The 24,585-nt window shown below is 39.2% G+C and overlaps 1 protein-coding gene across 1 annotated transcript; it reads left to right on the top strand.

The window, feature by feature from the left end:
- Window positions 1-595: 595 nt before the first annotated feature.
- NMI (N-myc and STAT interactor) lies at window positions 596-17,015 on the top strand. Its single transcript, XM_014831258.3, has 8 exons — window positions 596-1,375; window positions 6,696-6,785; window positions 7,577-7,672; window positions 9,989-10,151; window positions 13,069-13,175; window positions 13,263-13,449; window positions 15,740-15,846; window positions 16,600-17,015. The coding sequence occupies exons 2-8, from the start codon at window positions 6,702-6,704 to the stop codon at window positions 16,783-16,785; spliced, it is 930 nt and encodes a 309-aa protein (XP_014686744.1). The 5' UTR covers window positions 596-1,375; window positions 6,696-6,701; the 3' UTR covers window positions 16,786-17,015.
- The last annotated feature ends 7,570 nt before the right edge of the window (window positions 17,016-24,585 follow it).

Below are 24,585 nucleotides of genomic sequence, written 5' to 3'. Positions count from 1 at the left end.
TAATAAAATGTCCAAGAGCTGACTAGTTGTCTTTAGAACCACAGCACTTGGCAGAGTACTGGACTTGAAGCTGAGTTGAATTCAGACTGTTACACACAGTTTGGCTTTGGTACGTAGGTGGCCAAAAGGCTTCCCTACTACCTGCACCCTTTGCCCTTTAACAGGATCTGAGTCAATATCAGACCAGCCCTGTTCTGGCCATAGTCCTGCTGCTTAGCATCTTCTTACAAAAAACAAAAATAAGATAAAAGAAGAAACGAGGTTGAACTAAACTACCTTTAGAGTTCACGCTCTCTGAAGTTCTAAGGTAGAACAAAAGTAATTCTCAAGTTGGAACAGATGGAGTTTTTGTACTTTCCAACAAAAGTCCTTATCACGCACCACTTGTTTTTTTTCATTTAGTTCATTTTAAACTGATTCCTATCAATATTATTGAGCTAAAGGAATTTGACTTTTGTTAATCTGTTATTTTAGACTGCTATATCAGTTACTATATGTGAGTATACTGCACTATAAACTAGTGTTTCTGCCTGGAAATAATTTTGATTCTTCTCCTCCTTGACCTTTATTTATGAGCAAGTGCAGCTGTGGGGCGGTTCTTGGGGTAGGATTAAGAAACACTGCAGTTCTTGACATGAGCCAGATTTTTTATTTTCAAAGGAAAAGATCACACCTAGTGATGTGTTTATTTACGAGCTTCACAACAAAACAAAAGACTGTAAGAAAATTTTCAAGGGACATAGGTCATAGAAGCCAACTGGCCACCACAGCTTTGCCAACCTCCTGGTCCAGAGGATGTTGCAAAAGACACACAGAAAAGTTGGTCTTGTGTTGGCTGTAAAAATTTGTAGACGAAGGCTGTGAACATCAATAAATTACAAAGAAAGTTACAACCTGAAAAGAGACTTCTGTTTTGACCTTATTTTGTTTCAATCAACTTTCCAACTGTATGCCCAGTAATATACACACACACACAAAAGAGTGTTTTTTAACACTCGTCCTGAATTAGTGTTTATGGACACTTCAGGAATACTTTTGGGATACATTCCAGCAAAACGAAAACGGAACAACCACGGTTTAAAAATCGAAAGTGAAAATAGTTATAGATTGTCCGTCATTGGAGACACCGGGTTTGGTATTCCGAGAGGTGGTGAGTTTTTCTCGCTAACCACTATTTGAGCACAGTTTCTTTTTCCTTTTCTTCTTCTTCTTCTTTTTTTAAGGAACTAAGCTGTTCATCTGAGCGTCACCCACTCTGAACGGCACCTCGGATCTCCCGAGGCGCTTCTGGATAAGGCAGCACCAGCCTCGGGGACCCGGCGCCGCCCCACGAGGCTTCCGGGAAAGGCGGGCGCGCCGGGCCCGGCTGCGGCAGGTGAGTGAGGCTCCCGTTCCCCGGCCGCCGTCCCTAATCCTAGGAGCCCCGGGCTAGAGAGGCCCTGGGTGGGTGGGGGAGGCGGATTCCGTGGTGCCAGGGACGGCGCGGGGCAGTGCCCGGCCACGAGCGCCCGACGCCGCCCCCAGCACCCCCGCGCCCCCCGCAGCCCGAGTCGCTGCGGCGACAAGACGCGGAGCGGGCGCGCCTGCCCCCAGACCCCGATGCCTTCTCTGTGCCGTCCAGGCCTCTGACCCAGTCTTCTTGGTCTGTTGTGCTTCCTTCTGGAAACTGAAACTTAAAACGGCTGTGTTTCCCCATGTTCTGGTGTCTCTCGAGATAGCTCTTAGGAAAACTGATTTTTTAAGGAGATTTACTCCTGGCAGGCGCAGGATTTGGCAGTCGTTCCTCACGTTTCAGAATATTCAGGGATTTTCTTGAAGGAGACATCCAAAGGAGAATATTATCTTTCCCTGTCTATATAATATGCATAAGTGTTTAAAAAACTATATATGTGTACCACCATTTTATTAATTACCACCTCCTTCCTTCCTTTCTTCCCCTCATTGCCTTTCTTTTTGCTGCCAGATATGGGAAGATTCTGTTCTATCGGGCCTGGCACCACCGTGACATGAGGATATTAGGAAAAGAGGTGGTGGATGGATGGTGGTGATTTGTATTGTTTTTTTCATTCACTGTCCTAACAAATTACCACGGATTTAGTGGCTTAAAAACCACAAGTTTATTATCTTAAAATTCTGTAGGTTAGAAGTCCGACCTGGCTCCCTGGGCTGAAATCAAGGTGTGTGCAGGGCTTCTTCCTTTGTGGAGGGCCCTGGGGTGAAGCTGTTTTCTCGTCTTTTTCAACTTCTATACGCTGCCCCCCTTCCTTGGCTCAGTGGTGCCCTTTTTCAGTCTTCAAAGCCAGCAGTGTTGCATTTCTCTGACCTTTATTCTGTTGTCACATCTCACTCTGACTCTGCTCTTCTGTCTTCCTCTTTCACTTTTAAGGACCCTGGTGATTACATTTGGGCCCATGGAAAGTTCAGGATGATCTCCATATTTTAAAGATTTTATTATTTTTCCTTTTTTCTCCCCAAAGCCCTCCAGTACATAGTTGTATATTCTTAGTTGTGGGTCCTTCTAGTTGTGGCATGTGGGACGCTGCCCCAGCGTGGTTTGATGAACAGTGCCATGTCCGCGCCCAGGATTCTAACCAACAAACACTGGACCGCCTGCAGCGGAGCGCGCGAACTTAACCACTTGGCCACAGGGCCAGCCCCTGATCTCTGTGTTTTAAAGTCAGCTGATTAGCTCTTTTGCAGTGTAACATAACATACTCGCAGAATCTGGGGATTAGGACGTGGGCATCTCTGAGAGGGTTATTGTTCTGCCTACGATCTGATTGCATAAAAGAAAGCCTATTACTGTACATCTCACTCATGCAAACAGGGACAGTATCGAGAGCTAAATATGCCAAAAAAGTTCTGGGGTGTCATGTAGTAGACCGTGTATATGAGTTAAATATACAGAGAGCCTTTATTACAAGCTCTTAAGAATACTGACTTTTAAAAAAGCAATTAAATAATGTTGCAGTTTTTGCATTCCGAAAATGTGATAAGAGGACATCATATGCATGGATGTCTTGAGCAGCACAGATACTTAAGTCAAGATGCTGCACAGGGGCTGGCCCCATGGTGGAGTGGTTGAGTTCGCGCACACCGCTTCGGTGTCCCAGGGTTTCACCAGTTCACCTGGACGCTGACATGGCACCACTCGTTGGGCCATGCTGAGGCAGTGTCCCATACGGTGCAACTAGAAGGATCTACAACTAAAATACACAACTATGTACTGGGGGGATTTGGGGAGAAAAAGCAGGAAAAAAAAAAAAAGATTGGCAACAGTTGTTAGCTCAGGGGCCAATCTTTAAAAAGGAAAGAAAAGATAGTGCACAATTCTATAAATATTGAGTGTTTTCAGTGTGTCTGCTTGTATTGTGTTTTGAATGGATGCAAGGAGGGGTGGACATAGTCTCTGGCCTCAAGGTGATGACCATATCTAGTCACAGGTACACAGGAAAATGACAGAGGTACACAAATAAAGCTCCTCAAAAGAGGTAAAAGAGGGAGAACTAACGTGCTTTGGGAGAATCAGAAAGGCTTCAAGAACTTGGGGAAAATTTGGGGTGGACCTTGAAGAAAAATAAGATTTCGTAAGGTGGAAATCAAGGTTGAAAAAGGAGGAAGAATGTGACGTAATGAGGGACAGGAGGGAGACGAGGGACCCTTCGAGTGTTCAGTGTGGTTAGAGGACTTAGTGTAGAATTTGTCTAAATAAGACCAGAAAATAAGTTGGAGTTAGATCGTGTAAGACCTCGATGAAGGCCGAATGCCATCGTAAGGATTCTGCAGTTGTTGATGCAATAGGGAGCTACTAATATATATATTTTGAAACCATCTCAAACTTACAGGAAAGTTACAAGTACAATACAAACGGCTTTTCATTTTCCTGAATTTTTTGGGAACAAGTTTCCAACTTCCTGACCCATTACTGTGGAATTCTTGAGTATATCTTTCTTACGAAAAAGGTATTTTTCTTTACATAACCCCAAGATAGTGATCAAAATCAGGAAATTAATATCAATACATTGCTGCCATCCAATCCTTGGATCCAATTCAAATTTGCCAGTTGTCCCAATAATATCCTGTTTAACAAGAGGACCCAGTTCAGAATCATGCATTGCATTGAGCTGTGATGTCTCTTTCCTCTCCTTCTGTCTGAAACAGTTTCTCAGGCTTTCCTTGGCTTTCATGAACTTGACACTTTTGACGGGAACAAGCCAGTGTGTCTAATGTTTCCTGATTCTTCGATTCAGATTATGTATTTTTGGTGGGAATATCATAGAAGTCGTACTGTGTTCTCAGTGCAGCCTATCAGATGGCAGATGATTTGATTTATCTCATTTACTTTAATTATTTCATTATGGTGGCATCTGCCTGGCTTCTTCACTGTGAAGTTACTCATTTCCTCTTTGAAATTAATAAACACTTTGTGGGGAATATTTTGAAACTAACTAAATGATCCTTTCCTCATCAAAATGTCAATTTATTTATTTATATATTTATTTATTTATTTATGTCAGTATGGACTCATAGTTTTCTATTTTACTCAGTGGATTTAATTATTACCGTCATTATTTATTTTTACGCTTAATTTATTCCCAGATTTGGCCAGTGAAAAATTCCTTAAGCTGGATTCTCTGCCCTTTTGGCATGTCCTCATCATTCTTTGAGCATTTCCTTGCTTTCTGGCACCATAAGATACCTGTCTTATACTTTTCCAGTTCCGGTCCTGGAATCAGCCATTTCTCTGAACAGCCTTGGTTCCTTGTAGTGGAGAATGGTATTAGAAACCAATTTCTGGGTGCTAGATGTGCTCATCGCTATTGTCTTTGCTTCGGGTCCTGTCAGCAGACAGAGTTAGGGAATATATTTACAGATAGATATATATAGAATGTGTGTGTGTGTGCACGCACGCACACACACACACACACGCAATTATATCTGTATTTATATCTCTGTATCTTTCTATCAGTTATCTATAGGAAATCATGAGATTATACCAATATTGCCAGTTCAAATCCACAGCATTCATTCTGGTTTTCTCCCTTTCCATATTTACATTACTATCCCAGGCAATGAAAAACCTGGTTCCTGTTATTGTCCAGATATTTACTTACTTGATAAATCCCCTTTTTGTACCTTTGGCCACTGGGAGCTCCAGGCTCATCTTGTGTATTTCCTGCCCCAGACATAGAACTATCCAAGGAGCCCTGGTTCCTTTTATTGGAGAATAGATTAGAAACCAAGGTCTAAGTGCTACTTGACCCCTTCTTATTTTTGACACTGCTTGTGTTCACACTGGGTAAACTAAGACGTGACTAATTTTTTGCTAGTCTTCTATTTTATTTTTAAAGAGGAATAAATGTCTTTTCTTCTTCTCCTACAGAAATAGTGAGAATTTAACCACTTGCAATCTTGGAAGATTATATTACAGACTGGTATTAACATGTTTCTAAAAACATAAAAATAATCGTGATATTCCTTGTCTCATTTATGATCTGGGACGTCTCCATCTCAGTCAATTCCTATACAGACAAGGAATCCTGACTTTTTTCGTGCCATGGACTTTTTCCTAGTCTGGTAAAGCCTATGGACCTTTCTGAAAACAAATAAAACGTTCTTTAAATGTATAAAACAAAATACACAGGGGCCAGCCAGGTGGCACAGCGGTTAACTGCACACGTTCCACTTTGGTGTTCTGGAGTTTGCTGGTTCAGATCCCAGGTGTGGACATGGCACCGCTTGGCACGCCATGCTGTGGTAGGCATCCCATATATAAAGTAGAGGATGATGGGCATGGATGTTAGCTCAGGGCCAGCCTTCCTCAGCAAAAAGAGGAGGATTGGCGGCAGTAGTTAGCTCAGGGCTAATCTTCCTAAAAAAAAAGAAAAAGAAAGCATAGAATTATAAAGGAAACCAATTATACTGAAATATGATTATCAGAATATTAAAAAAGCAAACTGATTAGTAATATATATCAATATATCACAGTAGATCACAAGACTTGGTAGTGAGTTTAATAACTACCATAATTTTGAAGCAGGGTTAAACACAAATGATATTCCAGGATATCTGCAAAGGTTATAATATTTTATGAAAATACCTATGCCGTCTTGGTGATTCTTATCGCAGGTGCTGCAAACACTGTGTGGCTTGTTGGCCATCTTCATGTTTGAAGAGAATGCTAAGTTTCAAGCAGAGGTGATTAGAAGTAAAGATGTAATTTTTTTTCCATCCAAATATATGGAATCAGGCGGAGGGTTTGTGAAAACTCCAGGAAAGAATTTGTGTACATATAAACGAAGGGTGTTTTGGAGGCCTTTGGGGAGTGCAATAGGGAGAATTAAACGTTTAAATCAAAACCTTTTAAAAAGGCCAGAAGACCAACATAGTAGTGTTTTAAAATGGAGCATCATGTTATGATTGAGATGTGAACTACAAAGGCATGTCAATACTCATTATTTTCTATTATTATGTTGAAAAGCAAAGAAGTTTTAGAACACTCATATATTTATAGGTGTGATAGTTATTTGAAATATAGTCTTTATTTGGATATAAGCTACATGATAATAAACACTTTGATGCTAGGAAAAAGAAGAGATGTTTCTTCTGGAAAATGGTAAAATTTGTTATTTCTTTCTTCTTGAATTTGTGAGTATACACTATTTTAAAAATATTAATTTTTTAATGATAATCAGGAAATCATGGCGGCTGATGACGATAACAGAAAACAAGTTCTTCAGGAGGATTGGCCGGATGAAAAATTTATGAAAGATGAACAAAATGAGGTAAAAAGGAAAAAAATTACTGGGTATTATTAAAAATTAATTTATATCTGTTAGTTTTGCATGTTTTGTATGTCTTTGTCTAACATTACCTTGAATTTGGGAAGATACTAGGGTTTTCAAAATGTTTGTACTTCCACTATTCAGGTCTTATAAGAAGAATCATATTTCTCTCCTGTCTCTTACAAGGCTGACAACATTAGCTACTTTTTCCCCTTCTCCCTCGTTTCTTTGATTTTCACCTAGAAGTTAAGAGCTTTGTCAGCAAGGATCTGATCAGACCCGGAAGGGAGTGGAGGCTCCCGATAGCTTAAACCACTTACCCAAGGCCATCTATCTGGCGTGTCAAGGCAGCTGTACTGTGGGAATCATAGCAAATTTTTTAATAGTACCAGAGTAACATCTGTCCACAATTACAGTGCAATTTAAAAGTCATATTGTAGTCACAAATAGCTAGGAAAGGAATTGATAGAGCACTGAAGTAAGATTCAGAGGATCTGGGTCTCAGTTCTTGCTCTCCTATAGAAATCCCTGTGACCTTTGGTCTAGGGTGAAAGGTGGTTTCCTTGTTTGTATAATGAAGATAACAACACTTGGGAGTGGTAGGAGAATTGACAGGTGATGATGTAAGACATTCAGCAAATGTATTATTCGTGTGATCCTATTTATTCTGAGATTATCGAATATGTTTCTGTGCCTTACTCAGGGTGAGAGAAATTTAGCCTCTTTAATTCGTTTGGGAAAATGAGGTCAGGCGCTGTTTAATTTGTTAATGCTGTTTGATGTTTTTTTAGAGGTTGATTGCTGAAATTGCAAAGGAAAATATTCAGCTAAAGGAGGAGATCCAAAAGCTCGAAGCTGAGTTACAAGTGACCACCAAGAGCTCCCAGGTGCTTCTTTACTTATTTTATGTATCACATTTTCAGTGGACACCATTTTTTAGCAAAAGCAATTTAATTATACAAAATTCAGTTCTAAAACGTTATGGTCATCCATGGCACCACTCTTTATAAGAGCCCCACATTGAGAACATCCCAATTGTCCCTCCAGAGTAGAATGAATGAATAAATTGGGGTGTATTCACACAATGGAATACTAAATAGCAATGAGAATGAACAGACTACAACTATATGCAACAACGTGGGTGAATTTCACAAACACAATGTTGAGCCAAAAAAAGATAAAAGAGGGCCTGCCATATGCTACCATTTAAATAAAGCACAAACGCTGTGTGTTAGAAGTTAGCATAGTGGTTACCCTTGGAGGCAGGTAGGAAGTGGAAGGGAACCCAAGAGGGCTTCTGGGGTGTTGGTCATCCTCTGTTTGTTGGTCAGGTGCTGGTCACGTGTTTGTGATCACTTTGTAAAATTTCATCCTTCTGTATACTTACAATAATGCACTTTTTAATATTTATGTATGTGTTAATACAAAAACAAAAAAAAGTTCATTATCAATCACTTTTGGGTCAAATTCTTGGTCTTCTCACTAAGTTCCTTTATTGGTCTCCTCATCCAAGTAATTTCAATGAGTTCACAGTTAAGAAAAACTGGGGGATGGCCCAGTGGTGTAGTGGTTAAGTTTGTGTGCTCTGCTTTGGCAGCCTGGGGTTCACAGGTTCAGATCCCAGGAGTGGACCTACATACCACTCATCAAGCTGTGCTGTGGCAGCATCCCACATACAAAGTGGAGGAAGATTGGCACTGATGTTAACTCAGGGCCAGCCTTTCTCAAGCAAAAAGAGGAAGATTGGCAACAGATGTTAGCTTGGGGCCAATCCTCCTCACCAAAAAAAAACAAAAACAAAAACAAAAACAAAAAAAAACGGATGTTTATCTTCACCATTTAAGTTCTCTCCTAAATTTCCCTGTATTTGAATTACACATAACTTTCACCCCTTTTTTCTTCATAACAACTCATATTGTTAAAAAAAATACCTTCTTTAAACAATTTGAATGCTTAAAACATTGTTACTTTTTGTTTCTGAAATGGGTGGTAGCTTACTGAATATCAGGAAGTGAGGTTTCCTTTGTTTATGAGACTTAGAGAAGGTTCTGTTGAGATTCTGGTGATTTCTCAGACAGGAGCTGGAATCATTTAGTCTTACAACTCACAGGGCTTTGAGAACCCAGCCAGCTCAGCTGACCCCCTTTACAGGGGACTGAGACTGTGGTCCAGAGAGCATGAGTGACATGTTCTCTGCCACAGTGTCCTCAGGACTAGCATTGGGTACCCTCACTCCAAAAGCTTTCGACTTCTCCAGATGCACTGGATGCTTCCACGTTACTGGGAAACACTCTCCCTTTTCTCAGACATTGCAGATTGCTTTGAAATTGGACTTATGGTAATCAGAAATTCTACTTACGTTACATGTAGAGATATAGAATAAACATAAGATTAGATCAAATGACTTGTCAAATATTTCTATTCCCTTTGTGATAACACTTTCTCTGTCGGCATGTAAAATAACCAAGGAGAATAGAAATGCAAACACCTCACTCATTTGTGCATGTATGCGTAGTTGTACATGTCTGTTAATCCCAACGATTTTAAGCAGCTAAGTATAACCACTTAACTTTATCCTTCTGATTATGAATTTTGTCGATAGTGTCCCTTCACATTTTTATAAACTTAAGTTGTGGTAATGGTTAAAAAGTTGCTGGGCAGGTGTTGGAGAAGGGGGAATGTAAATTTCATAAATTTTAAATCATAGAATTCAGGAGTCTTTTTTGGATTAAATGATCTGGATTTGCTAGCAAAATAACTGTAGTATACACCTGAGTATTTTGCACCTCTTTGCGGTGAGAATAAACACTGTCTAGTGATTCCCTTGTAATATAGTCTATTATTGGCCCAGTTGTTTAAAAGGTGCTTATCCACAAAAATGGTGTAGACTTTAGAATCGAGCACCACACAACACTGACCAGTTTAAACATTGATTAGAAAAAGTGGGAGATTATATTCTTAAAATTTCATGCGTGAAATAATATTAAAAGATCAGCATCTGAGTACATTGCTAAGTACTTACCTGGGAGGAAGCAATTACTAAAGATGTTAAATAAAGATATTAATAAAGATATTACGTAAGACCACACAGTATTCTGAAATCAGTGGAGAATGAATTATTGGGCAATCACATCCCATTATCACTGGAAGGACCTAAGTTATTTCTTGTCTTGATTTTAATCAAACATTTCCTTTTGAATTAGATTAAAGAGGATATTCCTGCCACTAAGGTGAAATTCACATCTGCAGAGACTCCCAAGGATGACAGCCAGCTTTTAAATGTCTCCTGTTCCTTTCAAATGAACTTGCAAGCTCATTATGAGCTACAAAAAGGACAAGCGCTCATCACCTTTGAAAAAGAAGAAGGTATGACTCATGCTCAAGAATGTGACCATGTTACCTTTGGAAAGCACTTGGACTCTCAAAGAGCTTTCATAGAACTTTGCCTCTTGCTTTGCACTTTTTACATAACATTTCATCTCCTCCTCATAATGACACACCAAGACAGGTATGATTATCCCCATCGTTCAGGTGAAAAACTGACTCTGGGATGTTACACGTCCTGAATGTGGTCACTCATTGAGAACATGATGACTCTGGGACGCTAGCCCCAGGTGCTGTGATGTCCGGTACCAGCGTCTTTCTAGTCCACCTGCTACCTCCAAGTGACAATACTGGTAATAATGTTTTCAGGTGGTAGAGCTCTACACACTTCTCAGAGAGTTCTCCAAGACATCATCTCATTCTATACTTACTCAACTCCATCAAAGCAATAGGATAGGAGAGTTACTATTTACATTTTATAGCCAAGAAAACAGATTCTTAGGTGTTTAAATAATTGATCTAAGGGCACATGCTCAGTGAATGGAAGAACCAAGGATTCAGAGACTTGGGATGGAACCTGATATTTGCTAAGCCCACCAGGGTCTAGGACCCTCTTGAAGCTGGGAACGCCTTAATGAGGAGGATCTGGCTTTGAGTGACAGCTTTGCCTCTTTGGGAGGTATGATTTGGGTTGGGTTTTTTTTTATAAATCTTACATTTTTATGACAGGCTTTGTGGTAGTACTTACCTCGTGGGGCTGCTCTGAGTATTAAATGAGAAATGTTGGTAAAATACTTAGCATAGTGTCTGACACATAATAAACAATAAATGTTAGCTATTATATTGCTACCTGTTAGGAATTATCCAGATAAGGAAACATAAGCTTCAAGAAGATAAAGAACTTGTTTAAGGTTCATAGAGTAATAAATTGCAGAGCTGAGGGCCAAACCCCAAGCGCTCACGTACTTTCTACTGGACCAACTTTCCTCTGAGCAGGCCATCATCCTGGGCCTTTGTTCCTGTAATTGTCAAGTTGTGGGGTGGGACCAGACGGTTCCTTCACAAGCCCTTCCAGTGCTCAGATTCTGAGAATCTATGATTATAACCCACATCTCCTGATGCCTGGTTCATCACTATAGCCTGAAAATGAATGTTAAAAAGAAAGGCATTCTAGGGGCTGGCTCCATGGTCGAGTGGTTAAGTTCACGCGCTGTGCTGCGGTGGCCCAGGGTTCAGATCCTGGGCGTGGACATGGCACCGCTCATCAGGCCACGTTGAAGTGGCGTCCCACATCCCACAACTAGAAGGACCTGCGACTAAGATATACAACTATGTACGGGGGGTTTTGGGGAGATAAAGCAGAAAAAAAACATAAAAAAGGAAGATTGGCAACAGTTGTTAGCTCAGGTGCCAATCTTTAAAAAAAAAAAAGAAGTTAAAAAAAAAAAAAAGAAAGGCATTCTAGCACGTCAGTATATGCACATACTGTTCATTCACCCAGGGTCCACACTCGTCTACACCTGCAGCTAAAAGTGGAAGAGGAGACCAAGAATCAAGTGGCAGTTAGCATTGGTAATTGGGATATAACTAAAAGATGTAAGTGGAGATTTGGGAGGTAGGAATTCTGTGCAGGAATTTTCTGGGAATGCCGGGACTAGGATCCTCTTCAGAAACGCATACATCTGCTTCCACCCTTGGCATGGCTCCAAGGTCCTGCTCTCTGGGGAGAACTTTGGGTTTCTACACAGTTAAATAGGAGTTGGCTTTTGACAATCAGAGTCACAAAAGTTGAAATACAAGTGGTCTCTCTCAGCTGTGTCGGATCACCAGATGTTGGAGGTTGGGGGGGCATTGGAAGGGAGACAGCATCATCTGAGTATTACTTCATTAATATTTTCTGTTATTGTTGCCTGTTGTCATTAACAAAAAAAAGTCATAATTCACGTTATAGTCATATCACGGTACGATGAGTCTGAATTCCCATATGACAACGCCCTGCCTTCTTAGCTCCGGTTTTCTCTTCTGCCAGCTGTGGTGTGATAACTGGTTCTCATAAACACATGTGAGATTTGTAAGACTTGGAGTGGGAATCTCTTGTCTTAAAAAAATTAGAGTAAGTGGCTCCAAATATTAACAACTGAAGTGTGATAAACTTTTGTGTCACACAATTTGAAATAAACACACACCCACATGCATTTTAAACTGACATATAGTTGCTGTTTGGAGTTCTAATGACTTTTGGCATAATTATATTACTGAGCCTCTCCCATTTGCATGGATAAATTGGACTTGATGGTTTTGTGATTGGTATAGCAATGCTATCAACTTTTTAATGAATGGTCTCAAGAGCATTTTAGCGAAAGTAGAATTGCTCATTAAATATGGCAAAAAAAAAAGATTCACTCTTTGATATTCAAGCCTATGTGGTCTTTAATATATAATCCTTGGGAAAGACAGAGACGAAAATGAATAGTTATTTCTGTGATACTTGCAACATATTAAGGAGGAGCAACAAATGGTAAGTAAGATTAATTGCCAGATCCGCAATTAATTGACTGATCCGCAAAAGTGTTCCCAGCTTACACAACATGGAAGAAATTTCTGGCTGTGCTTTAATGTACTAAGGGAATTCTCCGGTAATTCTGTCAACAGTGGAAAGGAAGGGTGTGTGGCTGTGCTGAAATAATTTATGAATTTTTGAAGATTATCGGGCTCTCTCTTAAGAGGTGAATCTAGAACTTGATAATTTCCATACTGTAATTTTTGTTGATGTATTTTGACTAATGTATCTTACTTTGGTGGCAAGACCATTTTCACTTGGAAATCCTAAGAAAAATTTAAAAATTAGAATCTTTAACATTAAAGAAAATTTGAAAAATTCAGGATAATTTATTCTTAAAGCAAAAGTGTAAAAATTTATTGAAATATTGGAAATTAATACTTCTGTATTATTTTTCAGTTGCCCAAAATGTGATCAAAATGAAGAAACATCATGTGCAGATAGAGGATGTAAATGTCGAGGTTATGGCCAAGCCGGTTCCATTAACATCAGGAGTCCAATTCCAGGTAACAGGGTGACCAAAGCTTTTCAGAATTCTGTTAAACATGGACACTTTTCTCATCCATCTTTCTGAATATGAAACGGTTTCCCAGGTTTGTGTAGAAGTATCTAAAGTGAAGATCAATGTTACTGAAATTCCTGATGAATTGCCTGACAATCAGATGAGAGACAAGCTAGAACTGAGCTTTTGTAAGTCCCGACACGGAGGAGGAGAGGTGGAATGCGTGGAGTACGATAAGCGGTCTGGAAGTGCTGTCATCACGTTTGTGGAAACTGGAGGTACTCACACATTTGGGAAATTAAGCAATACTCTACCATTTAATTTATGGTCTGCCATTTCTGAAAGTATTCCCTTTCTACTTCTTTTATTTGGAATTTATTAGACAGCATAATAATAGAGGATTTTTTTTAACCTTATAAAATGGTAGAGTCCTGAAAGTAATTTCTGTGAATGCTAGTGAGAATGCTAATATTACACATAGCAAGTACATAAATCTTAGTGCATGCTCATCACATGCCAGGCGTGGAGCCAGGTGTTGTAAATGTAGTGTGTCTCCTCTGATACACAGCAGGACTCCGGAGGTAGGTGTATACTCGCATTATGGATAAGGAAACTGAGGCCCAGGGAGGGTAAGTAACTTACCAAAGATCACACAGTGGGTGTGTGGCAGAGAAACTTAGAAATATGTATATAAAACGGTCTCTTCCATCCACCTATTATGACTGACAGGGTCTCTCAGGTGGAAGAATCCATTCCAGGGAGGACAAGAGGTGAATGGAAAAAACAGCTAGACAGACATCTCTTCCTCTTTTAGGCAGATTTGGACTTTTATCAGATCATCTTAGGGAGGTTTACATTCTTATGATTAAAAATAGAATACCCTGCAGCTGCTTTTGTTAATATGTTCAAGTGATTCCCAAAGTAAAAATTTCTTCTCTAGTTAATCTAATTCTTAGGGCTTCTCCTGGGTTTGCACATAGAATAGAAATCTTTCTACACCATTAAAAAACATTGCCGATTAGGATTTTCCATAACAAAGTAATACACGCTTTTTGAAGACAATTGAAATAATAGAGAAGAGCATTAGTATAGTAAAATTGAGACATTCCTTACACTTCTCTTTCTGCGACTGTGTAGTTAGTTGAGTGTCTATCTAGGTCTTCCTGGAATTGCTGGATCATATGGTAATTCTATGTTTAATGTTTTGAGAAACTGCTATGCTGATTCCCACAGTGGCTGTGTACCATTTTACATTCCCACCAGCAATGTACCAGGCTTTCAATTTCTGCACGTCCTCACCAGCGAGGGCCTACGCTCTTAACCACTGTACCCTGTTGCCAGTCCAAGGTGGGCTGGTGGGAGGAGAAAAAACAAAGTGATTGGATATTCTCAAGGACTCTTCCTGTTATGCAATCTTGACACATTACCTTTTTCTCCTATATTCTGCTAAAAATAAATCTTATTATTCTTTGTGTTAGAGAAACCTGATGAAATCTTGTTATTTGCTTCACTTAGATGACAGTCGACCCCTGCCCCCACTTTGGATAACATCATTGTATCAGTTTACTGCAAATCATGTATTAGTTTCAGAATAACTAAGTAATTTTATATATTAATATTGTACATATTTATTTATATTATTAAATAATACTAACCATATTATTAGTTAATGCTAATATTAGTTAATAATTAATACTAACTAATCATAACTAACTACATAGAAGCAGAAATGGAAGTTTAAGGAAATGTCTCAGTTTTTACTAAATTAATGTTCTTCTCTATTATTTCAGTACCTACTTATATTACATGGATTACTATATTACTATAGTATGTATATATATGTATATATATACACTACAGTAACTTAGTATATATGTGTGTGTATATATACATATATATACTCTAAAATATATACGTAGTATTCGAATCATAGTTTTATTTTTTTTTAAGATTTTTATTTTTCCTTTTTCTCCCAAAGCCCCCTGGTACATAGCTGTGTATATTTTTTTAGTTGTGGTTCCTTCTGGTTGTGGCATGTGGGACCCTTCTGGTTGTGGCATGTGGGACGCTACCTCAGCATGGCTTGATGAGCAGTGCCATGTCCGTGCCCAGGATTTGAACTCGTGAAACCCCGGGCTGCCAAAGCGGAGCGCTCGAACTTAACCACTCGGCCACGGGGCCAGCCCCCATAGTTTTTGTTTCTACTTCTTGAGAAACTGGGAAATACCAGTCTTGTTGGGATGGGGGGTTACTTTCTGCAGATGGTTATTGCATTTTCTGTAGCTCAAGGTCGATCTGTCTGAGGACACTGCAGCCCTGTGTGCGTTGATTGACTCTAGTGGATGGTTGAAGACAGAAGGATCTATTTAGACCTCCTTATTGTTTGGTCTTATAGTTTTCAACATGATGTACTGAGAAGTCTTTAAAGTGGACTGTAGAATTTCTTAAAAATTAATCACTCAATTCATTATTTACTGTGATATTGTTCTGTTTGAAGAAAGTTTTAACTCTGGTTAAAAACATCTATGATATAAAAAAGAAAATAACTTTTCAAAAATTTCCTTCTAGTTGCTGACGAGATTTTGAAGAAGAAAGGCTATCCTCTTTATACAGGTCATAGCTGCCATAGAGTTACTGTTTCTCCGTACATAGAAAAACACTTGAAAAAGTTTCAGGTAAAGTCGTCTCTTTCTTTTCATTTTGGGAACTTACTGCTTGACCCCACCCCATGAAAAATAAAGTAACAAGTCCCTGTGTTACTGTTTGAATCTTATTAGTAAGGGATATCAAAACAGTTTCTTCATCTCTGCTTGGTGCGGAATGAGTTTTGTCTTTTTAAAGAATATTTTAATGCAAAACTGTACCTTATTTAACATACGCTTTTTCAAGCTGAAATTACTCAGATGATGGCACAATCTTTGGTTTTGTTTGTGGAGACAGCCACATTTCCTCATGTGTCTACTATCATTGGACATTAAAAGTAATTCTTCCAGCTCATTTTCTCTGAACGTGTTACCTTTACTCCAAACCTGCTGTCTTTTTCTGTTGCCACTCAGGTGTTAAGTGGTACCACCATCTCTCTAGTCCACCACCCTGAAAGCTAGAACTCATGCTTCACTCTTCATCTTACTTCACCTCCAGCATTCCTTTGGTGACTCAGTCTTGTCGCTTCCACCTCTATCTACCTCTCTCACTGGTCTTTCTATTCATAGAGTTGCCCTTCTTTTCCCTATTTGTCATAATGCCACCAGAGTCGTCTTTGTGAAACTCAGATCCGATTCTGATATTCTGCTTGAAAAATCTTCCTGAGGCTCCTTGTCTCTCTTAAGATAAAATCCAAAATATTAAGCACAGCTTATCAATGTGAAGTTTTGCAATTCAAAGTTGTTAGAAAATTTTCTACTTATCTTTTTAATTTTCCTTCTTAGGTATTTTCAGGAATATCTAAGAGGACGGTGCTTCTGACTGGAATGGAAGGCCTTGATATGATGGATGAAGAAACTGTGGAGGATTTAGTTAGCATTCACTTTCAACGGGAGAAGAATGGAGGTGGTGAAGTCGATGTGGTCAAATGTTCTCTAGGTCAACCTTACATAGCATACTTTGAAGAATAGACTCATGAGATCATAGCAAAATTGGAGCTTCTGAGCCCAAATCACTGTCACTGTTTGACAAAAATGAGTATCCTTTTCCTTAAAAAAATGAAAACTTTAATTCTTTACTATCATTTATTTTTAGATACAAAATATGTTTCCACATTTTTGAATTCTTCTTTCTTTCAAACTGTGCTGCATGTTCACAAATGCAATAAGTGCACTGAATTAAAAAGAGTTTTGTTAATAAATTATGTGGGTTGGTGCCACGTCTGTTGAAATCAAGCCTAAGTAATCCAGTTGTTCCCAGCCGTGTTGGCTCATTCTGTCATGGTCGCGTGGGCCAATTCTGTTTTGGCCCCAGGTCCACCAATATGCAGACTTGACTCAACATTTCCCAAAAGAAATGCTGTATCCAGTAGTTTGATTTCTGTAGATTTTACTGAATTTTCAAGGGCCTTCAAGAGCGATCATTTCCCACTTTGCACAGCATTTCGCTCCACAGCTCCAAAGGTATTTTTCAGAGCCTACTGTGGTCTTTTTTCTTGAACTTCATCCAGAGTGCCGGGTGTCCCCTGATTCCTTCCAAGACATCTCCTCTCCAAATAGAACTTGTAAAGACCAGAATTTTCTTTGTTTTACCCTTATAATCTAAAGAATCAGTTTAAGAGATTGAAAACCTTGGAATAAAGAAAGAGGTAAATGAAAAGCTAGTGGTTCATCACTCATCATGCCAGATGCTGGGGATGCCTGAAGGGCAAAACACAGTACCTGCCCTTTAGGGGCCTAAAATTTAGTCTTAAGAGACCCCATTTATTAGCATTCCACTGCCTTTAACTTGCAGCAACTTTAAACGGTAAAATTCAAGGGTGCTATTCAGAGAAGGTAAAATTCTCTTTGGTAAAGAGCATTTGGACCACTTTCATCCTAAGACGGTATGTTTTGCGACGAGCCAACAGAAGAATTAAATTCACATGAAAATGTTGGCAGAGATGAAATGCTTTTAAAAAAGGTTCTAAACTTAAACCTATCTGATGCTGCCTGCTATCTGAAATAAACAAAGGGAAAAGCTGAAAAGAAAGCTTGGTTTGGCTTCTGATATTTTATTTTTAGGTTTTCAAGTTGTTATGCTGCCATCAGAAGTACTGTACTCATTACTCTCACATTGCTTTTCGAAATGAGAGATGGTGTCTAAAAACTGGGCAATTTGTAATAAATCTTAATAGTTACTGTTTTAGAAAAAAAAACTCTCATCAGTTGCTCTTTGGAAATAGTAAGATTATTTCAAGTTCCCCAAAATATTAAGAAGAAAAACTTAAAGAACGTTATTTAATTTTGATTGGTACAGCCTCAGTAGCACAGAGGGTGTCATTTTTAGTCTGTGGCAGACTGCCAATCAGAAAGAATTTTTTCCTATTTAGGACAAGTTTTGAAACAGTCACTTTTATTTTTTTAGGGGGTCTTCCTCAGGCAGTAAAATAGATAATTTCATTCAATTCTAAATTTTCACAATGGTTTTTGGTAAATGTTACTTATCTTAGAAAATTATACTTTTCCTTTGGGTTCGTTTTCCCCCTGTGCAATCGGGCTGGATCTCAAACATTGGCTCTCCTGCTTATTTCTAGAGTTCTAGAGATTTTACTAGATATTTCTAGTAAAATTTCTAGATATTTCTAGAGTTCTAGAGGGGGAAAGTAGACTTTGAAAATTTGCCAAAAGATACTGTATTGACTATTTAACATATTGCATATTAAGTGAAGAAGAAGCCTTAAATTGTGTGTCTAGGATGAGATAGCTTCACTTAATGTGTGAAAAGACATTGTCAATATATGTCTGGAAAAACAGATATGTGGATTCACAAGTCTTTCTTGTTGTTTGTTGATTTATCAGTCAAGACAGGCTGGGTTACGTTGTGATAACAAACAATCTCCCAAATCTCAGAGGGCTAACAAAATAACAGTTTAATTCTCACTCATGCTGGATGTCCAACACACGTTGGCAGGCGACTTTGTTTGTCCTAATCACTTAAGGCCCCATCACAAGACATGCTTCCAGAATCATGGAGTCAGGGAAAAGTAAAGTCTGGGGAATGTTGCACCAGCAGTTAAATACTGTGACCCAGAAGTGACCTGTGTCATTTCCTCTCACATCTCATTGGCCAGAAATAGTCACATGGCCTCGTTGGAACTTAAAGGGACTAGAAAATTCTGTCTTGTGAAAATGAGGAGAACCAGAAATAGTTGAGCCAGAATAGAAATGAGTGTAGTCTGTCCTGTCCTACTGATCATCAATATTTGATCACTCTTTTTCACATACAAAACACAGTCACACTCATCCCATCTCCAAGGGAGAAAACCCAAAAATTCCACCCAATTGTGGCATCAAACTCAAAACTACTTGAACACTACGTGATTTGTGGTAGTTTCTATATCAAGTATGAATGTTATTCTTCTTTATCCAGACCCCCCCCCCCCCCAAATAAACAGTAGTGGACCTGGAACAAGATAACTGCAATAAACTCTCTCACATTTGGAGAGGGAAAGAATGGGAGACACATAGCAGTCACTGGGCTAAAGCCATTCTGAAATTCCATTGAGCAGAGGTGTGCTCCATTCCTCCTGAGTGTGGAATTTTGATTAGACCATGACTCCACTCCCTGGAAATTCTTCTCTTGCTCATTGTCCTCATAGCTCCAGGACATTCTTCTTTTTTTATTCTCCTTGGCTATATCTAGAAGGGACATTTGAAATATACCCTTCCTAAAGGCTGAAAAGCTTCCTCACTCAGTATACTACCTATGGTCAATGTTTGGGACCAAAGTTTTTTAAAGTTTTGACCAATCACAGTCTCTTTACTCTGGCTAGTGGCTAGTTAGCTGGTATAATTCAAAAACTTAATGGCCTTCTTAGCCATTTTATTCTGGTTGGCTTACATGTGCTAATAGCCACACCCACAGGTTTTTTCTAGACTTACTTTTTAGAGTTGCTATAATTCTGTGCTTGCTTGGCTCCATTCTTCTCTCTCTCTCCACTTAATTGTGGGTTCTTTGAGTCTATTGGGCCACTTTTAGTTTCTTTTCCCTGAGCCAGTTTGTCCAGTTGAGAGGTTTTACTGAATGCCACAACCTTAGTTGGTGTTTTTCTTCTTAGAAATCTTAATCTGTTCAGAGACTTCAACCTTGATTTGCGCATTGATTTAATCCTCACCATGAAGCAGTGTTTTACTCAGCCTTTGTTACTCAGAGGTCTTCTCAGTTTTATCATTTCAGAATGAGAAATATTATTTTCAACCCTACAAGTTCCTGTATTTCTGGACTTTCTCTAGTCCCTTTCATTCCTGCTTTCAAACTGGCCAATTCTTTTCTAAGCTCATTTCTTTCTTATATTTGTCAAATGCACCCAATAATGACAGATGCTACTAATTTTGTTTTCACACTCTTTTTTTAATAAAAACTACAAGCTATTTAGGTACATTATCTTCCTTCCAAGCTATCATGTGTGATGCTTTTACCAAATGTTTTCCTGCTACATTATATGGATCACCATCCTAATCTCTGATAACTATTTTCTGATTACCTGCCACTTGGCCCCTAAGCTAAAGCCATGTATTTTAGATTGTGCTGTGGATTGTCTTTTTTTTTCCTTTTGGCTATAGTAATACTTCACTTAAGAATACCAATTTCTGTATCAATCAGGATAGACTACCTGATACTGATGTGACAAATTGTCTCTAAATTTCAGTGACCTAAAACAACAAAAGTTTACCCCTTGCTCATGCTACACCTCCATGATGAGTCAGCAAAAAGAGTGCTCGTGGTAGACACTCAGAGACCCAGGTTCACAGCAGCCACCATCTTTACTGCTGCCTGCCATGCTGGAGAAAAAGAGCTTTGAAGGATCTTGAACTGCCAATTAAATTCTTCATCCAGAAAGGTCCCTTCCATTTACAACTCAACCAGAACTAAGTATATGGTCCCACCCAACCCGGCCATAAAGGGGCCTGAATGTCCAATCCTACTATATGCTTGGAAGGTGGAAAGCCACAACTGTACTGTGAATAACATTAATGATATCCAGTTAGTATTAACAAAGAAAAGATGCTCATTGTTGAAAAATATATAAAATATAATGAAGATAAAAAAATCACTAAAAATTCACCCCCAGAGATAATGGGAAACATTTATGTCCTCCTGCCCAGTCGTTTTTTCAGCTATATCACATTCCATCCTGTGAGCATACTCTATGTTACTTATTATCTCCCTGTTGTTGGACATTAAGGTCGTTTCCAATTTTTTTCACACTTATAAGTGTTACGATATACATAAACCCTTGTGTATCATGGTATACAAATCTTTTTCTGTAGTTCTGACCTTACTTCAAGATGATAGTTACTAGGTTGATAGGTTGAAGGATACGTGGGAGAGGAAGAAATTTTCCTCTACCCTTCTAGGTTCTGGATGGTCTAAGAATTAAATTGACACAGACTAACACGAGAAAATCAAATTTATTTTTGTACCTATGGAAACCCCACATACATGAGAGGGTCAGAGACAAAAAGGTAAAATGAGGTATACATGCCATCTTGAGCTAACAAGTGGGATACGGGCCCAAGGCTTCAAAGGGCAGAAGAATAGTTCACAGGATGATCAGAAGAGCAGAAGTTCAGTAATTAGAAGTTTGCTCTGCCATACAGATAGGTCATAAAAATTTATTTCTGGTAACGATTCTTATTATGGGCAAGGCCCCCAGTTTAAATTCTTTTAAGGGAGAGGTAAAAGTTTCTCTTGAGCCTGCAAGGTCTTGATTGCCTTTAGCTCAAAATATTCCACGTGTGAGGGGCCGGGCGGTGGCGCAGCAGTTAACTTCGCACGTTCTGCTTCGGCGGCCCAGGGTTGCCGGCCCGGTTCCTGGGTGCGGACACGGTACCACTTGGCAAACCATGCTGTGGTAGGCATCCCACATATAAAGTAGAGCAAGATGGGCATGGATGTTAGCTCAGGGCCAGTCTTCCTCAGCAAAAAGAGGAGGATTGGTGGCAGATGTTAGCTCAGGGCTAATCTTCCTCAAAAAAAAAAATTCTATGTGCAGAAGTGGTACATCTTGGGGAGGCCTGTTTTGAACCCTGTTAGATAAAAGTTCTTTTAAGGATCTTGATACATATGGCTACAACTGCTTTCCAGAAAGGCAGGCATTGGTCTGTACTTTTAGTAACAGTGCAATAAAGGACTATCTCACTGCTCCCTCTCAGCACTGAGTATTAGTCCTTTAGAAATTATTTCCTTTTAATCCCGTTTTTAGAAATCTTCATAAGTTTATGCCACAGCTTATGAAAATAAATAATTATCAAAATACAGGTAAGCCATCCAGTAAAGGGATTTATTTATGTTTTTTGGTATCACAAATTAAAAACATTCAGGAAAGTGTTGGCCAATTTGATTGTACTTTAGCTGTGAGATAAAAAAAAGTACAATGAGATGGGAGGCTTTATAACTGGGGCTACAAGAGAGTAAACATTTTCTTGGATGCAGTCTTAGTAATAAACCGCTAGAATTATTTTGGCCACATTTGGAGTGATGCTTTCTCAAAGACATTTTGGCACTGTAGGGGTGGAAAAAGTTTTCCTCAACCCTCTTAGAGTTCCTGGCTGAATCTGGAAATTAAACTGACAGACAGATTAACAGGAAAGAAGCATATCAATTTATTTAATATAAATTTCACGTGACATGGGAGCCTTCGTACGGAAATGAAGACCTGAAGAAATGGTTAAACCTGAATGTTTTCATGCTCGGGTTAGATGAAGAGTGGAGAGTCACCGAAAGCAGAAAATACTAGAAAAAAGAGTATGAGCCAAGTGTAGTAAAGTGGAGGAGACTTAGCAAGACCTGTTGGTTCAGATTCCTCTTGGTGTCCCTTTGTCCTTGGAGATAAGGACACCGAGGCACCACTTTTCTACCTTCTCTCTTCATATGTTTGTCTTTTTGGTTAAACAGAGTTATACAATATGTGGCCTTTTGTGTCTGGTTTCCCTCATTTAACATGGTGTTTTTGAACTTCATCCTTCAGCATGTATCAGTATTCCCTTCCTTTTTATTGCTGAATAGTATTACATTGTATATATAGACTGCATTTTGTTTATTTTCTAAGCAATTGATGGCTATTTGGGTTATTTCCACCTCGTGCCTATTATGTATAAGTAGTTAAGAACATTCGCGTTTAAGTCAACGTTTGGACATATGTTTGCATTTCTCCAGGGTAGTTATCTAAGAGTGAAGTTTCTGGGTCCTATGGTAAATTTATGCTTAGCTTTTTGAGAAACTGCTAAACTGTTTTAAAAGGTGGCTATAACATCTCACTTTCCTGTGAACAATGTTTGAGAGTTCTCTTTTCTCCACATTCTTGACATTTGCTGTTATCTGTCTTTTTGATTACAGTACAGCCATTTCGGTCAGTGTGGGGTGGTAGCTCACTGTGGTTTTAATTTGCATTGCTTTAATGACTAATGATGTTGAGCACATTTTCATGTGCATATTATCCATTTATGTATCTTCTTTGATAAAATGTCTATTCAACTTTTTTGTCCATTTTTTAATTGGGTTGAATTCTTACTTTTGAGTTGTAAAAGTTCTTTGTATACTCTGGATACAAATCCCTTATCAGATGTGTGGTTTGTAAAATTTTCAGGCTGTTCTTTTATTCTAGTGGGATATATCAGTCAGGGATTGCTAGGTGATACTGCTGAAAAAAATTCAGTGGCTTAAAACATCAAAGTTTTATTTCTCATTCCTGTAAATTTTGCTGTGGGGCCACGTGATTCCCTAGTGCAACGGTGTTCTCTGTGTTGCCTCAGTGATGCACGTCGGAGACTCTTATGCTGGCAATGAAATGCTTCCACCCAAATATGAGACTTGTCAATTCTCCTCACATTTCACTGGCTGAATGAATCCTGTGGCCATGTCTAACATCAAAGAGCGAGGAAGGGCAATCCCCCCATGCGCCTGCCTGAATTGAGAAGAACAAGGCATACTGGTGAGCAGTACTGATGTCTATCATGTGAGAAACAAGCAAGAAAAAATAAATATATGAAGATATTCTTAGAATGGGGTGAGTGCTATTAAGGTGGAGTAATGGGGTGCTGGAATAATGATTCACTGTGGGGGAGGGGAGGAACAAATTTAGACTGGGTGATCAGAAACAGTCTCTGAAGGGCGCATTTGAGCGGAGATTCCATTGCCGACAAGGAGACAGCTAAGTGAAGATCAGGGAGGAACTGACCAGGCCTGGACACAGAACCAAGGCCAGGAAAAGCCCCCAGGCTGGATGGTTTGTCCACCTCATCAGAACCGGGGGAGTGAGGACAGTGCTAGGGGATTTGTCAGAGAAAGCAGATCAAGGCCATTTTGGTTTCCTGGTGAGGAATATAAATTGAATTTAAAGTGCAACAGGAATATGACAAAATGTTTAAACAGAGATCAGTCCTGATTTACGTTTTAAAAATATCATATCCAGAATGAACTGTAGGGGAATAAGGCAGAACGCAGACTTGATCTGGGTGGTGGAGATGGAGTTGGGGGGAGTGTGTAGTTTACGGGATGTACTGACAGAGCTATGGAAAAGAGAAATCAAGGAAGACAAGCAGGCGTCAGGAGCTTGAGCTCTCAGGTGGGTAGTGCTACTGTGTACTGAGGGGGAAGAAAGGGAGGAAGGAGAGTTCTGCTTGGTCTTGTTAAATTTCACATGTTTATTAGTCAAGTGGGCTTTTAGGTATAGGAATCTGAAGATAAAATATAAAGTGGGCAATTACACATAGATCTACCTTGCTCTG

The sequence above is a fragment of the Equus asinus genome, chromosome 4 (genome assembly GCF_041296235.1).
Source record: "Equus asinus isolate D_3611 breed Donkey chromosome 4, EquAss-T2T_v2, whole genome shotgun sequence".
Classification (NCBI taxonomy): Eukaryota; Metazoa; Chordata; class Mammalia; order Perissodactyla; family Equidae; genus Equus; species Equus asinus.
Note: the sequence above shows the minus strand (reverse complement) of the source record. Positions and strands in the feature narration are given on the sequence as shown.

What these genes read in the sequence shown, in the direction of transcription:
- NMI (XM_014831258.3), top strand. Translation starts at nt 6,702, where the DNA reads ATGGCGGCTGATGACGATAACAGAAAACAAGTTCTTCAGGAGGATTGG. An exon ending in TGACCACCAAGAGCTCCCAG is followed by an intron (nt 7,673 to 9,988) that starts GTGCTTCTTTAC and finishes CTTTTGAATTAG; the next exon opens with ATTAAAGAGGATATTCCTGC. An exon ending in CACCTTTGAAAAAGAAGAAG is followed by an intron (nt 10,152 to 13,068) that starts GTATGACTCATG and finishes ATTATTTTTCAG; the next exon opens with TTGCCCAAAATGTGATCAAA.